Source organism: Rhinolophus sinicus, linkage group LG14 (assembly GCF_036562045.2).
Source record: "Rhinolophus sinicus isolate RSC01 linkage group LG14, ASM3656204v1, whole genome shotgun sequence".
NCBI classification, from domain to species: domain Eukaryota; kingdom Metazoa; phylum Chordata; class Mammalia; order Chiroptera; family Rhinolophidae; genus Rhinolophus; species Rhinolophus sinicus.
Genome location: NC_133763.1, coordinates 2318370 through 2346125, shown reverse-complemented (window position 1 = coordinate 2346125; position 27756 = coordinate 2318370). Strand labels below are relative to the sequence as shown.

The following is a 27756-nucleotide window of genomic DNA, read 5'->3' as shown; positions in this document are numbered from 1 at the left end:
GAGGGGGGAGTGGGATTTTTCCATGATCTTTGAAAATGTTTGTCATAACATCAAAAACTCTCTTACTGTTGGTAAATATAAGGGAATTACAGTAAAACTAATCATTATTTAGTACACTGTAAGGTAAAGCAGTAAAAGTATTGAGAATTAATGTGTTTTACTTCTTTGTGAAAAAGACTTATCAGGAGTATTTTGAGCGGTGCTCTCTTTCTTCTGGTGTAACTTAAGGTACAGAGCTAGTGTGTTTTGATGTTTGGTGAGTTGTTGGACCCCTTGCGAGGTTGGATCAACTTGGGTGGTTTATCACTGTTGAGCAGTCTGTCCCAGAGGTCGTCGGTGCGTAGCGCTTTGCCAGCTCCTCCTTCTGGGACACCTCTAGCCCTTTTCATCACGTCACAACCACTTTCCATATTTATGTCACTATGTTTGCTTTTATTAGATTCCTCCGGCTCCATATCTGGAGTCTCAAACGGAAGTGTGTCAGCAATTCCACAGCCAGCTATCTCTCCCATAATCCATTACGTTTCACTTTAATTTCGGTTCCAGTGTTATCTTCCATTCTCTGCTGCACTTTCATCTTTGTTGACCAATTCCCTCTTTGGGTTATCCATTTTTGTAAAGTGCCACATGGTTCACCTTGAGGGGACACTGCAATGTCCATATTGCAGTCTTTTGTGACCTGAGTGACAGAGGCACAGCCACCGGTCCCTGAGGGACTTCGAAGGAAGTGGTGACTGATGGCTGACCGTAGGGCATGTCTGTTATTTGCATAGTGATTTGTGGACTAAAAACCTAGCAGCCAATGTTGGACTTTATGAAATGACTCACCATTATTGTCGCAACTGACACTTGATTTCTGCGGGTGGGGGACTTGTGTTATTTAAATAAACAGTGGCAGTGGAAATTCAGACATGGGCAAAGAGAGGGCTGACTAGACATAGATCATTAGGCTGGATCTTTGAAGCTTTTCATTATAAGTTCTAGTCAAACAAAGAAAAAAATCCCAGGGTGTAAACAGTCAAACTTGGGGAAAGAGCTTGTAGACATTTAAATAGGGAAAATACTCTGTGACCCCTTGTCAGGGTCTGGTCCTCTGCTCCAGCCACACGGGTCCTTCCCAAGTCCCACAAGGACACCAGGTCCCCTCCTGCCGCAGGACCTTCCTCTGAGGTGCCCCTCTCCTCACCCCTCCTTCCACCTAACTGCATGCTGCAGCTCTCAGCACAAGCACCACTCTCACACTCAACTAGGCCTTCTAGTCCCTTCTCTCAGCACCCCTGTTTCTTCTGCACTTCTTTTTGACCCTTCTGCCATGTCTCCTTCTGCGATGACAGTCTTTGATTCGCCTCCCCCTTCCTTCCTGTCGGGGGGGCAGGGAACGTGCTCAGTTTCGTTCATTTGTGCTTCCTCGGCACGTTCCTTATGTCTCACACAGAGTGGACACTCAATTGTGTTATTATCAGTTCATCTCCTTACAGTCAGAAAGATGCGGGGTTTCCTGAGATCCCACAGTTAATTAGTGACAATCGTACCCTCCTTATTTAGATTCAATACCAGCTGTGTGAACATGCACAACAGGGCAGCGATCTCAGGCTCCGAGGTTAAACATAAAGGAAGCAGCCTTCCTGAATGTCCCGGGGTGGCCCACACCCATCCCTTCCCTGCTGTGGTCACCTGCGGAGTTAGCCAGTCACTCCACTGGTTACTCTGAATATGAACCTTTAAGGGTGATTTTCTCAAGTCATTTCCATCATTTCTACAAAGTATATTATTTTAAATATTAAGTAGCTTGCAATCACTTATCCTAAAAATGACATGAAGTTCTGGCAGCCTTAACATAACCCCATTTACTATTAAGAAAAGACAACATTTAGACAGTCTTCAAACTATTTGAACATTTTAGTTTTTGACAATGCTGAAGACCTTCTCTAATACAGCTTTTGTTGCAAGTTGCAGATCACTGTCTTCATTGCTATGAATGAAGTTTTCAATTAATATACGTTGTTTCTTAGTCTGTCAGTAGGAAACTGTTTTAGCATTATAATCTCTTAAATATTTTCTAACATGTGTCTCCCTTTCACGCCTAAAGAATTTCTAGCTAAAATGGAGTTTGGTCTAGATGGCAAAAGACCCAACTTCTGGGCAAGTAATCAGGTTTCAGTTTTATCATCTTTAAAGGGAGGCCAAAATCTACATATTTTTTTACTGTGTATAAATTGTAACTCAATAAAATCATTAATTAGATTAGATATTAGATAGATAAGATAAATAGATTATAGCTAGATATAGATAGATAGATATAGGATATAGATAAATGATGATAGATTGATAGATAGATAAATAGACAGGTGATAGATCTTATCCACCAAAGAGCAAGAGCTTTAATCACCAAATAATTACAGAGCCCGAAGTTTTTAGATGAGTCTCCACTACACAAAGAAGCTAGCTCTGAACAATTTCCAAATCACTGCTTTGTCTTACATAAAATCTGCTTGGCACGTAAGTGTACAGATGAGTGTGGTTGTCTCACTACCGGACTGTCTGAGCAGTCTGTGCTCTCATCCGTTTGTTTCCCCTTTTCTTGCATTTGGCGGAGAAAGACCCAAGCACCCGCCACTAGCGGTGTAGTTGGGAGTGCCCTGTGAGTGTGGGTTCCCGTGAGTGGAGAGGCCGGACCAGATAAACAGCTGAGTTGTGCTGGCAGTTTATCTGCAGTGATTCCTCTTCGGTAACACTGCGTATATTCACGATTAATTTCCTTTCTTCTTTCTTTTTTTTTTTTTAACTAGTGGTGCAAACTTGGGCAAGTTATTTAATACCACAAACCTTGTTGTCTCATCCATGCAGTGAGCATGAAATGAATTCCTGCCTCATAGGCTGGGTTATGCCTGGAATGTTTCCAGTGCTTAATCACTGTTAGCCTCTCAGACCAGTAACAGTGGCCACTGACAGTGACGGTGAGTGGGTGTCTTCTACCCGTGTGGCAGTGTCCCTGTGACTGAGAAGTAAGCTGGATGGCCAGCTGTCCTTCCATAATAGTCCATTGTAATGCCTCTGGATTGTTCTGTGTTTATTGTTTTCCTTCTCCTGCTCCCAGAGCACTCCACATGCAAGTGACCTGCAGAGCGAAAGAGAAAGAGAGAGAGAGAGAGAGAGAGAGAGAGAGAGAGAGAGCATTCAGCTATTTCCTTTAACCCCAAGCTCTTTCGTTTTGGGTCAGGAAAACATAAATCGCATAGTTGTATTTCACAGGGGCAACCGTGTGTGGAAATCTAACTAGGTAGTTAGGAACTGAAAACCATGACCCAGTACAGCCAGCAGCTGCAGGAAATGGCCAGCCCGCTCTGCGGCTGGGGACACTGAGAGAGAGGCTGGGACTATCAAATTTTAAGGTCGAAAAGGGACTTGGAGAACTGGCAGTGAGTAGGAGCTTCTGCTCACCTGGTGCCTGCTGTGTCTGAGCCCAGGGCGGGCATCTGTGGGGCTGGAACCCTCACCTCTGCGAGGGAAAGGAGAGGCTGTTTTGCGGGGGTTGCCTAGTGCCTCAAACTGGATTTAGCTGCTGCTACTAGAAAGAATTGCTGCTACCAGGGGGAGGCAACAAGGCAGGCGTGATGGTGACAGGAAGCAGGAGCCAAAACTGAAGCAGGGAGCCGACAGGAAGGACCCAGCAGTCTCTTCTGGCTCCGTGTGGCAGTGTCCCCTCACGTCCCTGATAGGCTGCGCCCAGGCAGGAGCCGGTGGTCCCTCAGAAGTGTGTGGTTTGCAGCCTCCTGACCCCGCTGTGGCTCAAGGTGGGACTGAAGCTGACAGATAAGAGCTCAGGAACTGACACACATGCACATCGTGTTTGTTGTGTCATTGGAATTAACCTCTGGTCATTCGCAAAAGGCAAAAAAAGTTCACAGACTCAGCCTGAAATGAGGAGAGCAAGGAAGTAAGTTTATTCAAGAAGAAAGAAGGTGACCTAGACGTTGCTGAGGCAGAGGACTGCACCTAACTTTAGGTTAGCTTTTCCTTATATAGGAAAGTGTAGGCAAATTTCCTTATGGCAGGAGATGTGATGCATAGACTGGGGTCATTTGATTGACATATGTTGGTTAAATAACTGGTTTCTTTCTGTGCAGGCTCTTACCCAGAATGCATAGAGAAAAAACCCATGGGGGAGGGGGGACAAGCGTTAATGTTCATTCCATTCTAATTGCATTATAATAAGGCAGTTCGGTGTTACCTCCTCTTTATGAGGGTTTAGACATCTTAGACTTATTTCTAGGGCATGAGCCTGGGCGATGTCTGGGGAGGGGATGCAGGCCTGGGCAGTCCCCCTTCAGGCTCACTTTTATTAACCCTTTTCTGCGTCTTCAGTGTTGCCATCAGCTCTCTGCTTCATTTGGGGATTCTAATGTGCATAACTGGGGATTTCCAATGCTTAGCTAGTTTTAAACATTAAGAAAACGTCTTCCATCTTATTGTGGTTGCTTAGATACACATTAGCCCTGCAGTAACTTTTCCAAAGGCTAATTTTATATCCATAATTTCAGGGGTCATGAAGCGTATCACTAAATAATAGACTCCGTGCGGTTATTCTAAACTTTTATCTTTTTATATTATACAAAGCATTGCCCAGTAATTAATTTACAGCATTCGATGGCATTTTCTTCGAAAAGGTCAAGTATGGCTCTGAATGAAGAGTATTACGTGTTATTAAAACGAAACGTAAATATTTATACTCTTCCCAGTAAAGTAAAAGGAGATGTGTGCCTAAAATTATATTGAGTCCCCCCAGGGAGTATTTTCCATTTCTGAGATATTAGCAGTTTTAAGCCATTGGTTTTTCCACAGTATCAGTTGATCACCTCCAGGAACTAGGAAACTTCTGCTAATGGAAAGAAGAAGACATGCCGTAGGCACATTGTCGCATAGAAAACGTGTCCCTCGTAAATAATTCAAATGGACATGGTTCCACTCTGGAATGCTTTAACCTCCTGTAAATTAACAGAAGAGAAGCTGCTAGGAATACATTGCTGCAAAAACTCTAGGTCCAGTTGCGGTTGTTTCTGGTCGTTGATTACAGAGCACCGTATGTCTTAGTGAACCGTATTAGCAAAAGGCAACGTCTGTTTCATTATGTAAATTTAAATGACCATCTGGTAGAGTGCTAGTCCACTTAAAACATTTGGAGATAGCAGCATGGCACCGTTGACAAAGGGCTTGATTTGGAGGCAGAAGATGTGAATTTGAGGTCTAGGTTCATGAGTTGACTGGTGAAATTTGGGCAAGTCACCTCCGCCCTTTTTCACAGGTTTCCTTCATGGTCAAAATGGCTTCTCAATACCCACGTTGCAGAATTATAAGAATTAAAGAATCATTTCATTGCTATTCAAATGTATGTTTTTCATCACTCAAAGCTGTATATAAACAATAGCAGATAGCAAAGTTGTATAAAACAAAGTAGAAAGGTTCTAGTAAGGTCAACATATTGCAAGAAAAAGATCATTCAAGATTTCAATCAGCTTGCCTTTAAAAGCGTGTTCAGGAAATATTTACACAAGGTCTGAGGAGCAGAGGGGACCTCCCTGAAAATCTTGGAACAGTTTAGTGACCAAAAAAAAAAAAAAAAACAGAAAAAGAAATTATTCATTTACTGGTCTCAAGTGAAGTGGGCCTTTAAAAATTATGTTTTGAATCAGTTGTCACCAAAGCTTATCTGAAGTCAGGGTGGAAATTATAGACAGATTTTTATGAATTTTTGACTAGTTCAAACAGTATAGAAAACAGATAGAGTGGGAAGCTATCATTCATGTGGATTTCAAATAATTTTTAAAAATAATTAGGCACCTTAATTTGGTTTCCTAGTCTGTCAGAAGTTAAGCAAACCAAAGAGGAGAGTTCAAGTTTGAATCATGACACAGGGGAAGAACTTCTCTGGTCTTCTGGTTATTGATTTTCATACCCCTGCTGATGGGCCCAGAGAACATGGCCATGTATTTGTTCTCAAGGTTTGGCTCTGGGTAGCCCAGTGACGTAGCCTCTAGTCCACACCACATTTTTTGTTAGCATTAAACCACCAGTGACTATAAGTGTTGATTCATCAGTAAGAAAAATGAAGAACTCTTTTGCTGAGGGAAATTTAAAAGAAAAAAGATAATTGCCAATTCTTGAAATCAGTTTCTCTAAAACGAACATTTAGTATTCAGTGACAAAAGACTATGTAAATATTACATCTTCAAAAATGTTTCTTGAATTTTAAAATCACATGAGTTGACAGTGAAAAACAGGTGTTGAGTCGAAAGTCCGTCAGGCAATGATTTATTAAAAGGTGCGGCGTCTACGTGAGAAAATGCACCACAGCAAGTAAACATTAAGAGTGGCTTAAGAGTGGTTCTAATATACACCAAAGAGAATTAGCCAGAATACACGACTGTACATATATTATTTTTTCAATTATGTGAAAAATGTGGATAACTTGTGGAAAAAAGATTAGAGAATGGTAGCAGTTGTTTTAGAGTGTGAGACTGGGAGTGTGGATTTTTTGCTTTTTGTGTTTTTTTCATGTATTTTTCCTTAAAATGTTGCTTTATTATTGTTAAAGCTTAATAATACCAAGCTTTACAAAAAACAAGGATTCAAAATTATATTCATTTTGTATGTCAATTATATTCATTTTGTATGCCATTAAATTGCCTTTGTCCAAAAAGTAGCTATTATTGGATAGCTAATATCTTTATTCTTCCTAGAGGCAAGTTACGTCTATTTTTATCGAATAAATTAATATATTAAAATTATTTACCAGTTTTCAGCCCTTGGTATTTAATAAAATTACATGTCTCAGATATTATTAAAGCAAACAAAATTCCAAACAAGAAATGGGCACACGATGTGCTCATTAAATGAAACAACTTAAATCCTCAAATTTCCTCAATGGGTCGCTCTTATTAAAACCTGACTATGTTGATTTTATTTACTGTTTGAGAGAAGGTATTTAGAGTTCTTATTTTAAAATAGACCTTAGAGAATGCAGAATCATGTTTGGCTTCATTATAAACAATTATCTACTTGATTGGTAAATATTAAAGGAAAAACAGTACTCTTGGGTCTTTTAGAGTTTTCACTTTAAAATAGACCTTGGGGAAGGAACAATTATGTGTTTGGCTTCATTATAAATCATTAGCTATCTGACCCATAAATACAGAGGAAAACAGTGCTCTGACGAAGCAATATTAGGGAAAATGAAGAACCATTAAAGAGAAGGAGAGGGTATATAATTCTAAGAGAGGAATGTACAAAAAGAGAGGAGGAAGGAAGAAATGTCAAGTTTTTAAGTGGCCTTTGAGATGTGGATTCCATTTAATTCAATTGGAGTGCAATCTCTGTTGTCCTTCTATAATCCTAAATGGACCGTTTCCTTTGTCTCAACACTATTTCCCAATCTAATACTTTGTAAAGGAAAGATTTCTTTGGGTTGCGATACACAGAATTCTGATGAGAAAACTAATGCTTGGGTCTCCTTCACAAGCTGTCTCTCAACCACTTCCCCCTGCATTTAGAAGAACCCCGACATCTCATTTTGTAATCCCAGAAACCCTGCCCCTTCCCGTCCTTACCTTGTTATGTTTTTATGCATTAGGATAATATCCAGTCTTCCTAACTTTGATTTCTGGTCAACTCGAGTGTGCCCAATGAAAATTAAGAAACTCCCCAACGCCATTAAATTTTGTAAAATTAAATATTATGCCCTCATGCGAAGTTCCCATACCTTTCTTTAGCTTTGTTTTGTAAATTACATATCACTTTTAAAATGTTAAGTTCTGGTCCTGTGTTATCCTCCCATCAGAATGGCAGAAAGAATTGGTAAAACCTTTCCGGATTCCTTGGTGAGAAAGGAGTCACGCCCCTCCTTTGAAGCAGCTCACCAAAATACCCAGAGAAAAGGTGCTAGCCTCTGTAGGAATTGCCAACAAAGGACACAATACATACTGAGTATGTTACTAAAATGTATGTCACCTACAAAAAGTATGTCACAAACACAACTGTCTTTTCTCAACATCGTATCAGGCCTGGCCAACCCTGGAGGCTTTGCAACCTGGGCTGGGGGAAGCAATAGAGATATTGATAGACATTTATTTTCCCTATAAAATATTATTGAATTGCCTTGTAACTGAAGTAGAATGAATGCGGTGGCTTTATTTGGCCTGCAGTTTCATTATTGCGTTCTTACATTGTTACGTATTTTAGTGTACTTTAGGTATTTTCTTAACCCAATTTATAGATTAGCTTATGGAATGAACCTGCTAAATTGCACTTTCACAGCCTGGGAAGGGTCCTTCCAACACACCTTGCCTTTCATCTCAAGCCGCATCGTCCACCCTGGAAGAGATGAGTCAGTGGCCGTATTTCTTTCTCCCGCAATAGCTTTGGGTGTTGTAGCTCAGGAAAAGTACCTTCGTGTTTTGGTTCACTGACTGAAGGTGCTCTGTGAATTCAACTTATAAATAAGTAACGTAGACCTTGTTTTGTGATGGAAATGAGCAGCAGGTGTAGTTGACCTTTTTCATCTTCCCGCCCCTGGTGGTGCAGGTGGTGTTTATAACCCTTGCCAGCCTCACCCTGCCTACAGTCTTTGAAATAGGAGTATGTGGTGATATCCTCGACCTGTTCTTTGCGAGTTCTTCGGCTCTAATGGACTTGGCTTATTCGCAGAGCATGGTATCTCCCTTGAACTCTCTCATTTCATTTCTTTCTGTTTCCCAGACATCTCTTAGATTTTCCCCAGCATGTTTCCAAAACATTTTTGACCACTTTGGCTTTCTAATGCTAGAGACATTCCTGTACTAAGTTCTGCTTTAAATGTGGTTTATACACTACTTTTTCCCAAAATGAATGAATGAATATTTGGAAACCAGCCTATCTTAATTGTTATGGTATTTCATATCTTACTTTCCACAAAGGAATTGACCCACTTTCATCTGTATGTGTAAATAAGATGTAATTATGGAATAACCTATTATAAATGGTTTTTGCATTTTCTTTCTGTTCTGGTTTTCTCATTTCTGACTTTCGCATTGGGTTATTTTTATTGACCGCTTTAAAGCAATTATGAGAACGTAATCTGTGTAATGGTGTCACAGAAAAATATGTAACTATCATCCTTCTAAGTCAATAATACTGTTTTCTTTATAATGGATAACATAATAACACATCTGGTTCACTGGCAAATCGTTTTGAAAATAAATGAGTATATATACCCTCATATTTTTTCTCTGCATTTTTATGCTTCTCAAATGTGCTCAATCACACAAAATGTTGTCATCTGTGTGTACACCATATAAAATGAAGCTTTTGAACCAGTGAATTGCATATTTATATACATGAGTAAATACTCTTATACTTGTATTCCTCTCATTGTTTAATGGAAATGCATTGATTGTGGTGAATATCATTTTTCACTTTTTAGCAAAAGCGTCTAAGAGTTTCATTGGTATTCCTCTTGGTTGGAGAAATTTTCAGTAGCTGACTACACAAATACCTCTGGTCTCAATGTGCACATCTAGCAGATGGTCAGAATAATCAAAAGATACCCTGATGGATATTGCCCACCAGTACTTTACCCAACAGAGTTTGGTCTTCACGCCATTTCAGTCCAACTCAGTCTCCCTTTTCCTATAGTCAGAGGAGCCTTCCCTTACTTAGGAAGTCCTGAGATAATGGGGTGGCACTGTGCTCATCTGTCTCTCACGGCTTTTTCTCTACCTGAGTCTCACTTCTAATTTCTTTTTTTTTTTCCTATGAACTGTTTTCTGATCAGACAACAATCTTTTGCCTTGTTCCCGATTCTGCGTGATCTTTTCCTCTCTTCAGACTAGTGTGCTAATGAGTGTGATATGTGAGAGGAAGATTTCTGTTCCTAAGAAGGGTAAAGCTGTTCAACTTTGCTTGCAAAGCAGGAGCCTTGAGCAGGAAGGTCAGCGTGACTTCAGTGGGTCGCATGGCACCCTGGGAGCAAAGCCCCTGGTCCTGTCACACCTTCCAAATGAGTTCACACAGGAGAGTCACATGCTATTGTCCACATAGACTAGATTTTCATTTCTTTTGAAAAATGAATTTTCCAATAAATACCTGTTTCTGAATATGAGAGAACAGCCACGATAACAGAAAGCCCTTTACTGGAATTTTGTACAAGACCATTCTCTTAATCATTTCACACATTTGATGGCACATGGGGCATAAGCCAACTCTCACGGTGTTTGTGTCTTGTGAAGGTTATTCGATTACCATGGCCGCGTGCCCCCACCTCCCCGGGCAGTAATCCCGCTGAAACGCCCCAGAGTGGCTGTCACCACGACTCGCCGGGGAAAAGGAGTGTTTTCCATGAAAGGGGGATCGAGACCAACCGTCAGTGGGTCTTCTTCATCCGGCACTAAATGTAAGTCACTTCTTGATTTTGTTCCCTTTTAAAGAAGGGTGGGGATGCATGTCATTGCACGAATACCTACGGACAATAAACTAATCAAATAATTATGGAGTGTCTGCTGTGTACTAAGGACTAGAGACATATAACATGGATGAGAAAGGGCATCTGCTTTCCACAACAATACACTGTAGGGGGAGAGAGACACAAACATGACGGGCAAAAACCCAGGACCAGTTTGAAAGCTCTTTCATCAGCACAAATAATGAACTCTTGGCCCACTTACCGTGTGACATGTTACAGTCTTGAAATGTGAATAAACAGTTCCACTTCTGAAGAAGTGGAACCTACTGTCTTTTCAGAGACACATAGGCAAAATTAGTGCATGCTTGAATATTTGAAAATGCACTGGGATAATTAAGATAGGCAAAGGATATAGTAGAGATGCTAAAAGCACAACTTGACATACTGTTCTAAGTCATTATTGTTATGTCTGAAAACATACTAATGTCATAAAAAAATAAAACAGTATTCACGTAATGTTACATTAGTAAAAAGCAGAGACACAAACTTTCCAACTAAACCCGCTTCTAAATCTTTACATAGATGGACTCAGGAAAAACCTGAATTTTGTTATTAGAATATTATTCATAAGGAAAGGAGAGCAATGTTTGCTGCATGCTTGGAGATTGCATTCTAGCAGAGGAGAGACAGGCAGTAAGCAAACAAATGAAAATGTGAGATGTTACACGGCAGATTGTCACTGTGTCAAAGAATAAGGTACAATGAAGTGACAGAGAAAGTGGGAGTGACCTATTTCTCAGGATAGTCCTATAACCATGTCTCAGAGGATGTGGCATTTGAGCAGAGACCTGGAGGAAATGCAGAGGTGAGAGGGTGCGCTCTGCAGCTGGCATGGCAGAGGGCATGACCACCACGGACACGTTAAAATTTGAAGTCAGGGAACAACAAGGAAGCCAGCAAGGTGCGCCAAGCAAGGGAGGGAAATGTGGCTGGAACAAGACCAGAGAGGAGGAGAGAGAAGCCAGTGCAATTTGCCAGGCCATCATAGCGGCTTTGTAGCTACTCTGCACCCCAACCCTTTAAGGGAAGTAAGGCAAATACTCTCACCCGATTTTATTGATGAGTCAATGCAAAGTCATGTAACTAAACTAGTAAATGGTAGAGCCGAGAATGCAACTCAGACCACCTCATTCTCAACGCCGTTTGCTCTATTTACTGGAACACTGCCCTTTACTTTTTAGCACCGTCAGACATACTAAGACGGAATCACTGTGGAAATAATTTGACACGAGAAGGTGCAGACAGTAGCTGGGGAAGCAGAAACGCACTGAGGCTTCTGGTGACTGACAAAAGTATGGCGTGCTCAGACTGTGACTGAGAATTAGACTTACCTAATATTCCTAAATAGCAAGTTAAATAGAATTTGCAGGTCCCTGTGTCCTTACTTACCCATTTATCCATCTAGTGCGTGAATAGACAAACAGGAATTCCCTTTTTGAGTGTTAGTAATAAAAGAAAATGAGTTGCTGAGGGAATCTCTAAACAGAGTCCAATGTCCTCTCATGTTATTGCCTAAAGCTAAGAAAGTTCTCGAATTTGGTTCTTGCTGTGGAAAATTGAACATCGAATGGCCTGCTTGGCTTATAGGAGACTCTTCCCACATAATAATATTAACTTAATTTGAAATAGAAATGCTTTAAGCATCTATGGCCTCTTTGCCCTGTGGTCACTTTTAAAACAAAGTTTATCCGTGGGAGCGATGCTGGGCCCTTGGCCACAGCAATGCCACGTGGCGTGAGTGTTCTGAGCTGTGAGAGCACTTGGCCTCCCGGAAGCGCCAGAAGCACTCCTCAGTCTTTGTAGCAACTAGAAACACCCTAGTCCACGGTACAGCTTGGACAATTCTCCATTCTTCTTTCAGAATTTTTAATATGACTAAATTCCACTGAGGAGGAAAACCATGTCAGGAAAAAATATACGAATGCGATAATTTTCCAATGTTAAAGAGTGACCAGTGTCTAAAACGGATGACTCTTTTAAAAGTTAGATTGCCACTCGCCATTTCTGTCCCTTTTCAAATCCACGTGAACTAGTGCTGTCATCAGCTTGTCCCATCCCACATCGTGGCATCATAAGATCAAGAGAAGTGATGCTGCGAGGAGACATTTTACAGCAGAGAAGACGTGCCTACCTGTGAGCTTTAGCTATTGTTTCTTAGTGGGAAAGACATCAGTGCCCTCTGGGAAAGATAACCGATTCAATCAATGTCTTTAAATAATGAATTTAAATTCTAATGTTTCACAAGGAAAACTTTGGTAGGTTTCAATGCCTTTGGGGTCCTGTTAATGCCCTTCAATAACAGAATAGGTGACACCAAACAGGAAATTAAAGACAGTTCAATTGAATTTATGACATAGTTGTTGAAAACCTACCCCAACTCTAAGGAAATGGTGTTGTGTTGGGTTTTTCTCCCCCAAAATAGCCTGTGATTTAAATATGGAGTGAAAGCATCATTCAGAGAAGCAATGCTAATATCAGCATCCATTATCCTGAGCAAAGTGTATATTCTGCTCTCAGGTCCTAAGGGAATTCCCGCTGGCCAGAGGGATCAGACAAGTCTTCACCGAGGGTACTCAATTGACTTGAGAAGGGCGGGTGGATTTGGAAGGAAGGAAGCAGAGAGGCTGCTGCTTCCGGGAGACTGAATGGAGGTGGAGAATCGCTGAGGCCTGGGATGAATCCATGTTGCACAGCGTAGTGTTACTGTGGCCCTGGAGAGATCCTTTAACCCCCTATCTGCCTCTATTTTCTATCTGGAAAATGGAAACAATAATACTGTGGATCCAATAGGTTGTTGTGGGAAATTTTATAAAGAGAAAGGTGAACCCTGCTCAAATCCCAACCTGGTATTAGATACACAGCAGCCCAACCAAAACATTTATAATGTATCTATAATAAATACATGCATTTGTGAGCCTCTCTGCTGGGCCTTTTCACCAGGGTTTTATGTGGCTCCGTAATAAAACCAGATTTTAACATAGAAGAAAGGCAAATAACAAAATGTCCAACAATATCTATCATCGAAGATGGTTTTCTCAGTCCTACCTTTTCCTTTGTGCTCCACTGACAGCTCCAGGAAGGGTCAAATCTTTCCTCTGTGGGATTATAAAAGCGTGTAAGCAATACGTCCTGTCGACAAATCTTAGTCACGTTTCTTACCTGTGCTGCTGCTTCTCCGCTCTTTGCCGAGCTCGGGTCCTAATCAGCAGAGCCTCAGCCACCCTCGTAGCCTCTTACCTCATTGTCTTCACCCTACGTCCTCCCCAAACCCCATTAATCCCACATCCAGCTGCAGGATTATTCTAAACTAACTGCATTGTCAATCCCTCATTCAAAATTAAAAATGACTACCGTTTACCAGGTAAGAATCCACGCTCTTCCGTGCACTTCCCAAGGTATACCAGGTGTGGTACTTCCATTCCCAATTCCCCACGCCCGACGCTCGTCCTGGCTTGCCGGGACAGGGTCTCTCCAAGTCCCACTCAGGTCATGCCCGTCTGATGAAACAAGTTTCACTCTTCTCTGCTACAAGGGCGTCATCTGTCCTCTAAAGCGAACCAATCGTTCGTCTTCCCATTGCTCATCTGTCTTCCCTCTGTGGGACGTAAGGCCATCTGCCTCATGTACTTATTTGTATGCACATCTAATCTTACATATTTATGGAATATGTGTCACCAATATTATTTTTGCTTTTCGCATTTTACTTTGTGTTTTTCACCCATTTCACTGTTGGCTGTGAGCTACATCTTTAGAAACGCTGTAACTAAAAGAAAGCTAGTTATAGACTATCTTGAGTTTATACTACAAAGGCCCACCTACATTTGAACCTGAACTCTACCTGTTCAGACTATTCTATCTCATAAAGTCATTATGTGAAGTCATTATAGGGCTCTGAGAATGTCGTGTAGATTGTCAGGTTCTCAGGTTTCTTACTGATGACGTAGGGTATGTAAAAGTGATTGATGAATTAAGGTCTATGCAAATTATAGTATTCCTTTATTTTTTATGTAAATAAGTTATCAAAGGCTGGAGGAAATAAATAAAAAGAGTCCTATCATTGCTGAAGTCCACATGGTTGCAAACATTTTTTAAGTTTTCTAAATAGCTCAGAGTGAGCAGGGTGCTGGTGAGGGATGGCAGGCGATTATTTAGAGCACAGTTTCTAAGACGTGGCACTGCAACCGTTTGCATCGGATGAGTCTCTGGCGTGGCGTTGGAGGCTGACCTGGACCTTGTAGGACACTTAGGCCAGATGCCTGCTAGATGCCAGGAGCACCGCCCTCTCTGAGACATGACAATCCTAATTGTCTCCAGACATTGAAAATGTCCCCTCCAGGGCTCTGTTACCCTCTGTTAAGAATCACTGATAGGGACAGGGAGCTGAGGAGCCTTTATTTGTCTGTGAAGACACTTGACCTGCGGATGATTAAAATGAATCGGAATATTTTCCACCACGTAAATCTGAGAGGCACATGTTTTTCCATATCGGCAGATGGTATCATCCCGTGTGCGTCAACTCCTTTTCAGACTATATCTCATGTCACAGCAAGAGGCACAGACGTGACTTTGTTGACTGTACCGGAATATGATAATATGTGTCACCAAATCGATGAACTATTTAGAGAGAGACAGTCTGAAATGGTTTAATACGACTTCTTTTTCTTTTTTCCTAACTGAAATACTACAGTGACAGTTTAGGAAAAATGTTTAAGATTATCTGTATGATGTAACCTGACTCCTAGCTTCTCCTTGTGTCTGAAAACAAGCTGAAGTAATTTATCTTAGGAACTTTGTTAGTTTTTTATTTTTTTTCCCCATTTCTCATTTTGCTGGTCTTGAAGAATAATTCTAAATTCAAGCCCTATAACCACTCATAGAAAAATGAATTCTTATATTCAACTGGACAGCCACAGATTTTTATTATGACAGTGTGCTTTTTTTTGGTCTGTAATTTGTTTGCAGTTTTTTGTTGTAGAATTTATGTAGAGGAAAGGGGTACACGACATTTTATCTTTTGAAAATAGTGTGACTAAAACACCTGTGATGCGTGGAGCCTCAGCTGTGTATTCGGACAAACTCATCCTCTGTATTAACTTAAAAAAACCATCTCTAACTCATTACTCCCACATTTATTTTCCTACCTTTGATCTGTCCCGTAAACTCCAGACTCCTGTACCCAACGGCCTGCTTATCACCTGTATTTGGCATCTCACAGTTAACAAGTCTAAAAACTCCAACCTTCCCCTCAACCTGAGCCCCTTGGAAGCCTTGGCCCTCAATCTTTAAAATATCCGCGGGTCCCATCTACCTCTCATCACCCACCCGCCACTGCCTTGGTCCCATCCAGCCTCCCATCATCTGTCCCTGAGGTACTTCCACGGCCTTCTTAGGGATCTCGCTGACTCCACCCTTGCCCGCTCCTGTCTTTTCATGCTCACAGTCAGAGGATGCTCTACAAATGTGGCCCCCATGTCACCCAGAGGCAAAGCCACAGTAGTTACTTCAGCACCAGACTCTGCGCAGTCTTCTCCACACCCCTGCGCCCTTCTCTCTGCCGGCCTGAGCTCCTCTCCCACTTACTCGTCCCGCTCCCGCCACCCCGGCCTCCCTGCTGTCCCGGGACACCCCACGCACACGCCGTCTCTGGCCTTTGTGCTTATGGCTCCTCTGCCTCACACCGTGTCCCTCCCACTACCCGCAGGCCGTCCCATCACTCGTGCCCCAGCCCCCCCCCCATACTGAGACTTTGCTCAAATGTCACCTTATCAGTGAAACTGTCCCTGTCCACCCTATAAGATGACAGGTCTCACTCCCTAGTCAGATCTTCTCTAACCTTTTGTCTGCATTATTTTCTCCATCCATGTGTGTGGGTGTGTGTGGATCTGTTCATTACAGTTTGAAACAGTGTAGTGTGTTGTTTAAAACACTATAACCACCAAATGCTACATATTGTTACACTACTATTCACTAGGCTTTGATATATCGGTGTTTATTGGTGTTAAATGTACACTTATAAATAAAATAGTTGCAAACCTTAAAAGTTATATAGATAGATAGATGGATGGATGGATGGATGGATGGATGGATAGATAGATATAGATAGATAGATAGATAGATAGATAGATAGATAGATAGATAGATAGACCGGCATGCCAAAAAAAGTAATGCATACACATGACTTGTCTTCATCTTTTGTTATCAGCATATATTGAATATTACAAGTTTAATACAACTTTTGCCTTTCTTAAAATATGTGTATATTTCTTTGGCGCTATCTAGTTTATACTTTTGTGTATTGTCATCTCCCACCCCTCGGTGGGCATTCCATGGTTTCAGGGACGTCGTCTCTCTCCTCTGCTAATGTATGCCCTGCTCCTGGGTCTCCATAATTATTGTTGAGTAAAGAAGTTAGACACTTGCGTTCAAAACCCAGAGCAGTTCCTGCTCGTGTCAAGGAGAGAGACGCTGGAATGAACATTCCTTCAGGGTCATCGGATGAAATTGTGGAAGGAGGATGTGTCTGCTGAGCAGACGGCCCCAGGGCTGAGGGTGACTTCTCAGTTTGGCAGCATTTGAGCTGGGCATCGAAGGGACTAAAGGGCATGACCAGGTGGAGGAGATGGGCAGAGGTGTGGGTGCCTGAAGAGGGCTGACGAGCTCGGTGACCAGGCCGCAGAGCATCCAGAACACAGCAGAACGGGAGGTGAAGGGAGGTGGCTGGGGGCCCCCAGGAACTGAAGTGGTTTTCTCTGATTCTAACACTCACAACTGCAAATTGCCAATCTCATAGTCTTCAGTAATTAGATCTAATTTTCCCAAGCTCCTGGGGGACTTTTACATAACAATTGTATAACAGCAAGTTGATTAAAAGTATTCAGTACTATTCTTAGGGAAACAGACACTCCTCACTCTCGCTATCTAATGTGCTATGTAAACAAAGGCATTAACTCGGATGTGTCTTTAAAGAGGAGGATAGAGTTTGAAGAATTGAGGGAGAATTGGGAAAAAATGCAAAAGCTTGTTGCCAGAGGCATGTGTTCTTCCCTATTCTGTTATCAAAGTGCTTCTGCCTGAGGCGTATTTCCACACGAATTTTCTTTCCTTCCCGCTTGCTTCTCTCTCTCAGCATTAGACAGTCAGCTCCAGTTTGGTGCCCGGCACACCATGGCTTTCAATAAGCTGTGTTGTTGGTCTGGCAGAAATGGGTGGGCACTGAGCATATCAACATGTACACATCTGTGGGGACAGAGCCCCAGAAAGCAGTTTCCAGGCTCTCGGCCTCACATAGAAAGGTGGTGGCTCAGGTAGTAAATGGCCATCAACTGTGGTTGGATGGCCATCAGCTGTGGCTAGTTGGCTGTCAGCTGTAACCAGTGAGCCATTGGCCACTAATATAACTGCTGTGGCTACGCTAGCAGCAAATGGGGGCTAGCAAGAAGATGGTGGCTGGCAAGCACGGATTGCAGTTAGGACGGCGGGTTGCGGACATTGTGGCTCCTGTGTCTCCAACCCAACCGCCAGCAAGAATATAGTGGTATGACTCCCCTACCTATGGCTCCGTGGGTGTTCCTTTTTGGGCCTCACCATATCCTGTGTTCTTATGTGGGGAGCAGGACCAGAGACCCCGCATGACACCCTGTGTGACAATATCCCTACACATTTTCTGGCTTTTCTAACGTCTTACTATGTGTAAGACACTGAGCTAAGTTCTATTAAGAATGCAGAGAGAGGGAGAAGGGAGGAGAAGGGGGGGAGGCAAGGAAGGAGGGAGAGAAAACAAGAATTGATGCCCTCTCTCCATTCCAGAGCTTCCTTGTAGAGAGCCTATGATGGGGTAAATCCATTAATATGTCTCGCTCCAGACAACTGTCCAATAGTCCTTCTTTTGTGGGATTATCAGAGACCAGAATAGCTTATTAATCGTGAATCTGACGAATGTTTCATGGGTCTGGTCTAGGATGAGATGACAGAGTTTCCGTTAAGTACTAACCTGAGTCAGGGTCTCCTCTTAAACATGTGACTGTCATTGTTAATTAAGGAGGGCAGACCCTCAAGCCCAGGCCTTCATGCTACAGGGGCCTCATCAGGAAGAAACGGCGCTTATTCAAACACAGAAAACATTCGAAAGCATGGCCCCTGCAAGTCAATGCCTGATCAGATCGCCCCTCACCAGGAGCTTACAGCTGAATATGAAGAGTAGACACGAAAGGAAACATCCACAAGTAGTGTGTGTGTGAGGCAGGAAGCGTGCGGTGCCCTCAGGTGGGTGACAGCTGAGACATGCCTCGCCTGCTGGGCGGAGGAAGAGCTCATAAAAGAGGCAAGTCTTCTAACGAGCCCCAAAAAACATGTGGTGTTTTGATAGACATATTCGGGGGAAGGAGGGAGGTTTCGCTGGGGTAAACATGTAAAGAACAAAAATCATCTCCTAGCAACACTAGTGTCTCCTGCTCCTAAGACTGGTGGGGCCTGAGGGTGTTGTGAGCGTGGGGCCTTGTGGGCTTTGCCTCAGTCAGTTCTTAGAAGAGGCCTCAGGTAGAGGATGGAAGTGACACAGATGACAAGCCTGAATCTTAGCGGTGACAAGTGACTCCCAGAACCAGAGCTTCTCAGGTTCCACACACTGTTTGATTAGCACTAACTGTTCTGTGCAAGTGAAGACTTTGCTTTGAAAAGAAAGGGAATACATACCTAGAGCTATACTTTGGAGCAGGCCCTGAATTCCAGTTTAAAGAGTCGGTTTGTGCATGTGCGAGGGTTTCTGGGTTTTTTTCGTAGATATGGGGACATTCTGGAAGTGTCAGTAGGAAGGCTGATGGCTGAGAAATATTACTTTGAGGGCACAACAAGAGGCCAGGCAGACGGAAAGCAAGAGCCCAGTGAACAGAAAATGGACGGGCTCCTTGGAACTTAAGGCTCATCTTAAGCCTGAAGTAACTTTTGTTTGGGGGAAAATATCAGAAATCAAAGTTGCTAAGATTTTGAAAGTTCTAAGTTGAGAAATGTGTCGTTATAAATATATACATCTAGTTGGATAGAGTCAGTAAAAACAGACAGGGAATTGCTGTAACCCGCCAAGCAGGAGAGACATTAACAGGGCCCAAAAAGTAGCAAAAAGGCAGAGGGGAGAGAGAGAAGCCTGTCAGATACAGAGGTGGCTCACTCATCCCAGGAGTTCCACCTGGACGCCAGGCAGGAAAACACAGAGCCGTCTAGCCCATCTGAGTGCTCTCCGGGACCTGCTCCAAGAAAGGGGCCGGCAACCTGCTCAGGGCTGCAGACAGGCCCACCGTGTCCTGGTGGGCCGGGACATAGGGACAGAACCTGTCCGCTCCCATGCTGGTTGTCTCTGAGCCTGGAGAGAATTCATTAATGAGACCCCTATTTTATAACGACCTTGCTTTGACCTTGAGCATTCCTACAGTGCTAGACGAGTCTAGATATATAAAGGAAACGTTGGAGCCCTGGACACCTAGATGTTCCTACTCGGTGAATCCAGATTTCTGGTTGGTTTGTAATGTAGTTTCTATACAATGAGGCATCTGGGGCTTATTTGTTTATGTTTTTGAAGGTGATAAATAAATTTCAATTAGTCAGCTGCGTCCCTGGATGGAGGGTTGGTTCCACTTCCTAAGAAATCTATTCTGTGACTTTCCAGCCACGGTCCCATTTTTCCTGCACTGAAAACTCATGTTATACGATAAGATATTTTCTATTAAATTTGATAGGTTTTAGTAAAACTACATGACATGCTTTCATCAAAAGGAATGGAAATCATTCTTCAAAGCAGAATCAATTTGCAGTTGTGACAGATGATGTTTTGCAAATTTAGCTGCAGTTCAGCAATGACACTTTTATGTCTGAAATAATTGACATGAGGAGCAATTCTCTAGTTTAAACTGTGCTCTGTTGGCTGTTGGGTTCATAATGGGAACACTCCATGGGATGCCCGATTCTTACAGTTTTTATTTTGCAAACTACTTTGCATTATAAGTAAAAAAAAAAATATATGAAAAATGTTTGATTTTATAATGGAAAATGTTTTCTCATTTTTCTATTGGAAAAAAAATCTGTTCTTCCTTTGAGCAATTAGTGTATATTGTTGCATAATTTATCACATATATTGTATCATATATCTTAGTTGACAAGTAGCTCTGTTTCAAGCAAGCATAGATTGCATTTAGTTTGTTTTTATTATTTATAATAAATTTCCTGAAAACTAAAGAATCAAGTTAAATCCTCAATTTCTTCCAAAATTTCTGGGGACTATCCAAGCTGAGATCGTTATAAACTTGAAAGGAAAAGGGATTGAGAAGAGTAATCGCTGATGTGAACAGTTGTGTCCTGTGCTCTGAGCACAGCTCTCGCTGAGGCACGGACACCCCAAACCCATCTAATGAAAGTGCACAGGCAGGTGTAGCTGTTGCATGGTGGCACCTTCAGGCTCTGTCATTGGGGCGTCTGTGACAACGTCTCCAACGGCGCTCATCCAAATGAGAAAATAAGAACCGTGCGGTGAATTTTTTGTAAACATATTTCATTTAAATTATTGTTTTGAAAATATGAGATTGTCCTTTTCTTAAGCCCTTTTCTCCATAGTTATTCTAGTTGATAACAGGATGTTGGTGTTTTAAACATCCTTACTTAACAAAATGAAAAGTGGTCAATCTTATGTCAGTCCCATTGTTTGATCTTTAAAACCATGCTAAGCAGTGAAAACCTGGAGTGGGAACCATTGCTGTAGAAAACATCAATGGGAACTTGAATGACTTTATTTTCCCTCCAGCCCCAGGGCTTCAGGAGGAGCATGCCCAGCCCAGGAGAACCCCAAAGTTCTATGAGTTGGAGAAAGTTCTCTAGCATCTAAGAGATTTCTTTAGAAGACAAATGTTGTATCCTGGTTTCAGTCAATGACCAAAGAACCGGACTGAAACTATCACTGCCTGAAAGCATATATTATAACATCGTCCGGAAATCAGTGTTCACACAACTGTCATGATTAAACCGGGCCTCAGTCTGACTCCACGGTGGTACAGACTTACTCTCCCGCTTGCCAAAACTGAGGTTAGGATCATTTATGAACTATTTTGAGGCCCCTCTATCCCTTCTCATAACCTTCAGTGAAAAGACACAATATCAAATGCTCGCCTAACGGAGAACAGCTGTACCTGGCCCCATCGTGGGGGAGCCCAGGGTCGCTGGAAGTCACGAGGGACTGGGAGCATCCAATGTGATTTGGCGCCGTCTTGGGAAAACGCGGGGTGTCTACGAGGTGTGTTCTAAGCGAGTCATGGAGCCTTTGACTTTCTGTTGCTTTCTGTCCTTTCCCCCCTTTTCCAGTGAAATCAGACGAGTTACAGACCATCAAGAAGGAATTAACCCAGATCAAAACTAAGATTGACTCCTTGCTAGGGCGCCTGGAGAAGATTGAGAAGCAGCAGAAGGCCGAGGCAGGTAAGTGAAAAGGCTCTGCGGCCACAGACAGGTCGGAATTCATCCAGAGATGCTGTCAATCCCCGAGGCAGGCAGGGCCTGGGGCTCGGGCTGAGCTTCATCGAGTTTGCTGCAGACCCGCCAGGGAAGCCTGGATGTAAGCCTAGCATGGCAACCGTGTCTGATCTGTGGCCTTTTAGAGAACAGGAAGCAATTTCTCTAAAATTCATATTTTAACAAAAGGAAGAAAAAAACAAAAAGGATTTTGATGCTAATAATAAGTCATAGTTGGATCATAATTGAAAGTTCATACGGCACAATCAAGTAGCCTTTAAGAAAATGAACTGATGAAATAACACTGTCAGGCTAAAGTAATATTCACATTTCATTAAATTAACTGCAGTGACATTTAACAGATTTCAAACCCATGATTACAAAGCCCAAGCCCTGTGGAAGGAACTTCAGGACCCAGTTGCGGAACGTCCCCACCGGGGCACCACCCCCGGCCAAGTTACTGATTGCGTTCTTTACAACGTGACGTCCTCTCTCTGCGTTATCAACCCGGACTCTCGTCCCATTCTAATGTCTATTTTCTGTGGCAGCAGATGTTTTGTTTTAAATCACAGACTAGGAGAAATGGGATGGTCTTAGAGATGAGCTAGTGGACAGTCTGACAAGTGTGCCCTGCAGGCCCCAGGTGCCACCGGGTTCCTTGGCGATGATATAAGCTGAGAAGGGACCCCGGGGGTGGATGAACTCGTCCTCCTGCAAACCAGCCTTTGCTCCCCGCTGGGTGGCATGGCCTACGTCTATTTTGTCCCCTGGGATTCAGCGTAAGACTTTGCTTGCTAAACGTGTCACTTTAAAAAACATAACTGTTTCAAAAGCCATTATCAAACCCAACCTCCTCACTTCCCAGATGAGAAAACAAAGTTTCAAAGAGGCAAAGGGCCACATAACTAGTTAGTGAGAGATTAGGTCCGAAGCCCAGGTCTGTGAGTGACCCAAGGCCGTTTATAGCCTCAGTCTCAGGATCCCCAGGTCCTGGCCCAGAATGTCCCTGAGGCAGGGCTGGCTGCCTGGGTAGCTCCTCACTGAGGAGCTCCCGTTGGGACGAGGGCCCTGGTGACCGTCCTGTCCCTGCGGGGACGACCCGAGCTTCCCTTCTGTGACTAGGCATGTGGGGCTCTAGGGTGCAGGAAGACAGCTGGGAGGTGGCCGCATCGCGTGGGGGTGACAGAAATAAATCGGGTTCCAGTGTCACCCACCACAGCCTTCACCTCAGCTTTCTGGTTTAGGAGACGTTGCACCAAAGGGCGTGGGAAGGCAGCCTGGGGCAGTCCTGTAGCACAGCCATCACACGAGGGGACGCTCAGTGATCAGACAGCTCTGGGGTCCGTGCCACAGACATACAGGCACATGGCGTTTCTTACTCCTTTCCTGCAGCCTGTGCATGGACCCAGCACCTGGCAGCCTCTCCCGAGCATGTTTTCAGTTAATATGGATGAGACACGATAAAGGATACCATCATTCTTATTGAGAAATTTCTCTTTTAAATACATTTTCTGCTGGGGAAAGACAGGCTGCCCACACTTCCTACTAGAGAAATGCAGACTTTAGAAAGGTTTTCATATGCTGTCTGTGGCACTAATCTAAAGTGTTACTGTAGCTGAAATAGCCTGTGTTGTGCCTAAATCAATATTTTCCTTTGAGGAACTTCTGTGAAATTCATTATTATGTAAAACAACCCTTCCAGCAAAGGACTTTGATAACCAATTTGCACTTCAGTTTAAAGGATTGTGGAGGACTCATTTAAATATAAATCACCTCAAAGAGAAAAATGTGATACTTACTCCATCATATTATACCTCCCAGTTTCCTGCAATGGATAAGACCTTCCACAGTCTCTTCTTAGAAGACCCTTTGTAAATGTAACACTACAATTCAGGGCTTGCGTTTTCTTTTCGTGAAAGGCTGTCACCTTATTTTTGTACGTGCGTCAACTTTCCCAGGCATGAGACAGTTATTTTTCAAATGCTAGGCTTAGGCTTTTGATATTTGTGTCTTTCTTACTTTCACATGTTAGGAAGAAAATGGAATTATTTAATTTGTAATTGCATTCTCTTAGTAATTGTCTCCTGAACGGTATTTGCCTTCATGGAGACAGGTGGTCCTTTTCTATAATTTCCTTATGAAAAGAAATCAGGGTTGTATGGAAAGAGTCAACACTACATTATAGAGATATAATAAAATTCTTTAAAATACTCAGTATCTCCTTATTAAATGTATGGGGCACTCACATCAATGCATATTTGCTTGCAAGGTAATTATTTAGTAGCTAACATTGACTGTTCATTATCACTGTTACAGGCATCTCATTCCCAATTTACTCATAGTTATTTGACAATGAAAGTGTCCAGCATAAAAGTAGTGGCAAGGAAGAGATGGAGGATAACAAACAAAAGTTGGGGAAAGCCGCCCGGTACGAAGCTTGTCCCGAGTCCATTTCACAGTATCACCTGTTTTCTCCATCTTATTGGAAGTGAATTTTTAAGCTATCAGAAGTCATTGTAATGATGTGTAATGACATCATTTTGGAGTCTCTGTACCTTAGATTGCTTTGAATAGATATTTGTGTGGTCTCCTGACTCTTCCTTTGAGACTGGAAATTTCCCAGGACAAGGTCATGTTTTCTCTTCCTTTGTAACCCCCTCCCCCCACCATGCACTGCCCCGGGCTCCACTGGGCACGTCTTTCACTTCTCTCCAGCTCAAGCCCCCACACTGTAAACTAGAGGAATGGATTACGGCCTCAAATGTATTCCCAGCTTTTAGATTATGACTAGTATGGATCCACCATGCTTACGTTACTGTTTCCCATAGGCTAATTCAAATAACACAACTTTGGGGTAGAGTAACTATGTAGATTATTGAAAACAACAGACCAACTTCTTATCAGTTTACCCTATAATTGTGCCTCATTCCTAGACAGTTCGTTCAAAAGAACCCCATACAAATTGCCACATGTGGATAGCACAATTTATGTGTGGGTTACACAGTGATATTAAATGACCCAAAAGGGTGAAGGGAGAAACAAGCAAAACGAAAGACCAGATGTCATACAATGAGTACATTCCCTCCATGGGCAACCATATTTTTAAAAAAATCAAATTTCAGGCATAGAGTCTCTGCTGTGAAAAGGCGATTAGACATTATTTCGTTCCACTTTGTTTTCAGGGGTATGTCTAACACATGACCAGCCAGTCTCACTGAGGCAATTCCAATGACAGTAGATAATGATAACGATAATGTCAGACCTAAGCATTAAAAGGTCTCAAACCACAGTCCCCGAGGATAAATTTGTCCTGCCCATATGACTGGTAAAAGATACAGATTTTTTTCCCGTACATTAATGTCCAAGAGTTGGACTATTACAAGTAAATGGAATATTACAAATACTTCTTCTTTTCAGAAATTGAAGGTTCAGTATTGCTACTCACTGTACCCATGGCGGGCAGGTCTCAGTGTGCTGACACCTTTGTACAGTCACATACACACACACGGATGCGATTCACTTGGTCCCTGCCACACTTGTGTCTCAGGCTCCTAGGACATAGGTTCTCCTCTCCCTGAGCCAAATGTATTTTGCTTTCACTTGGTTCAGTTATCCTTTTTATGTCCCCTGAGACCAAGCTTGACATCTAGTCCCTTGTGAATGTTACAGCCAATAAAATACGTAAAAGGAGCTATAATAGTTTCACCCTCCCCAGGTCTTTGAACGGGGACTCGATGTAATTGGCCCACAGATGTTGAACTTGACTGCAGTCCAGTTGTGGTCATAGTATGTGGGAGGCCTCCTTTTCGTCACATAAATATCTGTATGCCTTCATGTGCTTCTCCTGTAATTGGGTTTTGCATCTTGAACCCTGCTCATCCTGCTGTTTGTCAACCACAGACTATGATACTCTGAGTGGAAAACGTTGCTCCAGCTGCCGTCTGTAACAGGACGGTTTCTGCTCTGAAAATCTTACTATTGTTTACACTTTGGGTCAAATTGCTGATGTTTCTGCCAAGATGTTGGGTTAAACATATGAATTGAGCTCTGCTCCCTCCTGAAATTGTATGAAAGTAAAGATGGATGTAAAAGTGAAAACCCCTAGTCTTAAAGAGAATGGGGCCAAAATCGTAGGCGCTGGACAGCGGCTAGAGAAGTGAAGCCAGCTGAGCTCATCCTGGAAATCTGAGTGCAGTTTTAACCACAGAACTCTCAAAGGGCTTAGAATTGAAGGCCTCATCTTCCTCCAGAAAAGAGGGTGTAAGTGGCTGAAAGTCTGTTGAAGAAACAGATTCCTGTACTGTCCTCCCAACAGCTCCTGACCCAGTAGAAGCCTGGAGAAGTTTCCTCTAGAATAGCTAAAATGGCAGATCTCAGGGCTGGTCATTGGAGAACAGCTGAAAACAGGGAGAGAAGGGTAAATATATACAATGACTGTAGAAATTCCAAGTGTTCTCACCCCACCCCACCCCTGGTACCCAGACTACTGTCAGGCACAGAAGAGGTCTTCATTGGAAATGTGAGCAGCCTAAGAGGGAAGATTTAAAGATGCTGGCATGGGTGCCACCCAACGAAATAGCCAACTAGATAATAACCCTGCAGAGACAGTATCCCCAGTGCTTACAAACCTCCCATCAGTCCTTTAAAACCCTACTGTTTATGTGAACTGACAAGGATCCCCAGAGAGTAGAAAAGGTGTAATGTAAAAAGCAAACACCAAGAAGGAAAGAAAAAGAAATTAGAGGAAACAGAGCTTATGCAGGAAGAGTAAAACTTAATAAATAAATGAATAAAACCACTGATGGATACCCTCCAGAAAAAGACGATCTTGCACTCATGAAATAAGCACATGAAACTAAAACTGAGTCATCTGAGGGCAGGTAAAAGAGCTTTTAGAAAATAACATGTGATGACACGAATAAATAACAGTGTGGGATTGGAAGAGAAATTGGAGAAATTCTCCCGGAAAATGCAGAAGAAAACCGAGATGGAAAACAGGAGGGAAAGTGAGTCGGGGCTGTGTGAGCCTCAGGTCCCTAACTACAGTGCCAGCAGATACAGCATAACACTGGCCAAGAACTGATTATATAAACGTGTTGTTTAGAAATATGCGGCATTTATTTAAAAGAATCAGCTAAGTGAGAGGAAAGCCTTAAGGAGCTGAAAATGAGGAGCAGGTAGGAACAGAAGAGTGCTGTTTTTCACAACATATCTTGTAGCCATGTAGGACTGCAAAGATTAAATGTTTAAAAGAAGCAAAATTTGGAGGAAAAAGAGATTGAGTTGTCTTCAGCGACTGGATCAAAAGTTCCACCAGTGCTTGTGGCGAGCTTTCTGTGGCTGCTATTCCTCAGATAATGGGAAAAGAAAATTTGCGATGGGCCCATGAACACATGGCAAGGAAGACTTTATTCAAGACTATTGCGATGGATGGAAACAGGACTCAACTATTAACACAGAAGACAGGAGAATGTCTAAATGCTGAAGTAAGCTAGTTGTAAAGTACCGGAGGACGTGAGTGGGGAGGTGGGTCAGTAGGATTCTGTCATTTGTGTTTGCTAATTGACCCGAATGGAAGTTAGGCTCCCACTGATACTGGGAGACGGGGGTCCTGTCTTTCTTCCTTTCTTTCTTTCTATTTTTTAATTAAAGTTTATTGGGGTGACAATTGTTAGTAAAGTTACATAGGTTTCAGGTTTATAATTCTGTAATACATCATCTATATATCACATTGTGTGTTGACCACCCAGAGTCAGTACTTGATGGGATAAAGAAGA

General features: G+C 42.6%; 1 protein-coding gene across 22 annotated transcripts in view; it reads left to right on the top strand.

Annotated features, from left to right (window-relative positions):
* The window catches only part of RALYL (RALY RNA binding protein like), an 846180-nt gene that overhangs the window by 788831 nt on the left and 29593 nt on the right, over window positions 1-27756 (top strand). For all 22 annotated transcript variants that reach the window (XM_074318489.1, XM_074318485.1, XM_019726291.2 and 19 more), the window contains 2 exons: window positions 10260-10423; window positions 21833-21946. In XM_074318489.1, the coding sequence (XP_074174590.1) occupies window positions 10260-10423; window positions 21833-21946 (278 nt within the window). The remainder of the gene's footprint in view (window positions 1-10259; window positions 10424-21832; window positions 21947-27756) is intronic.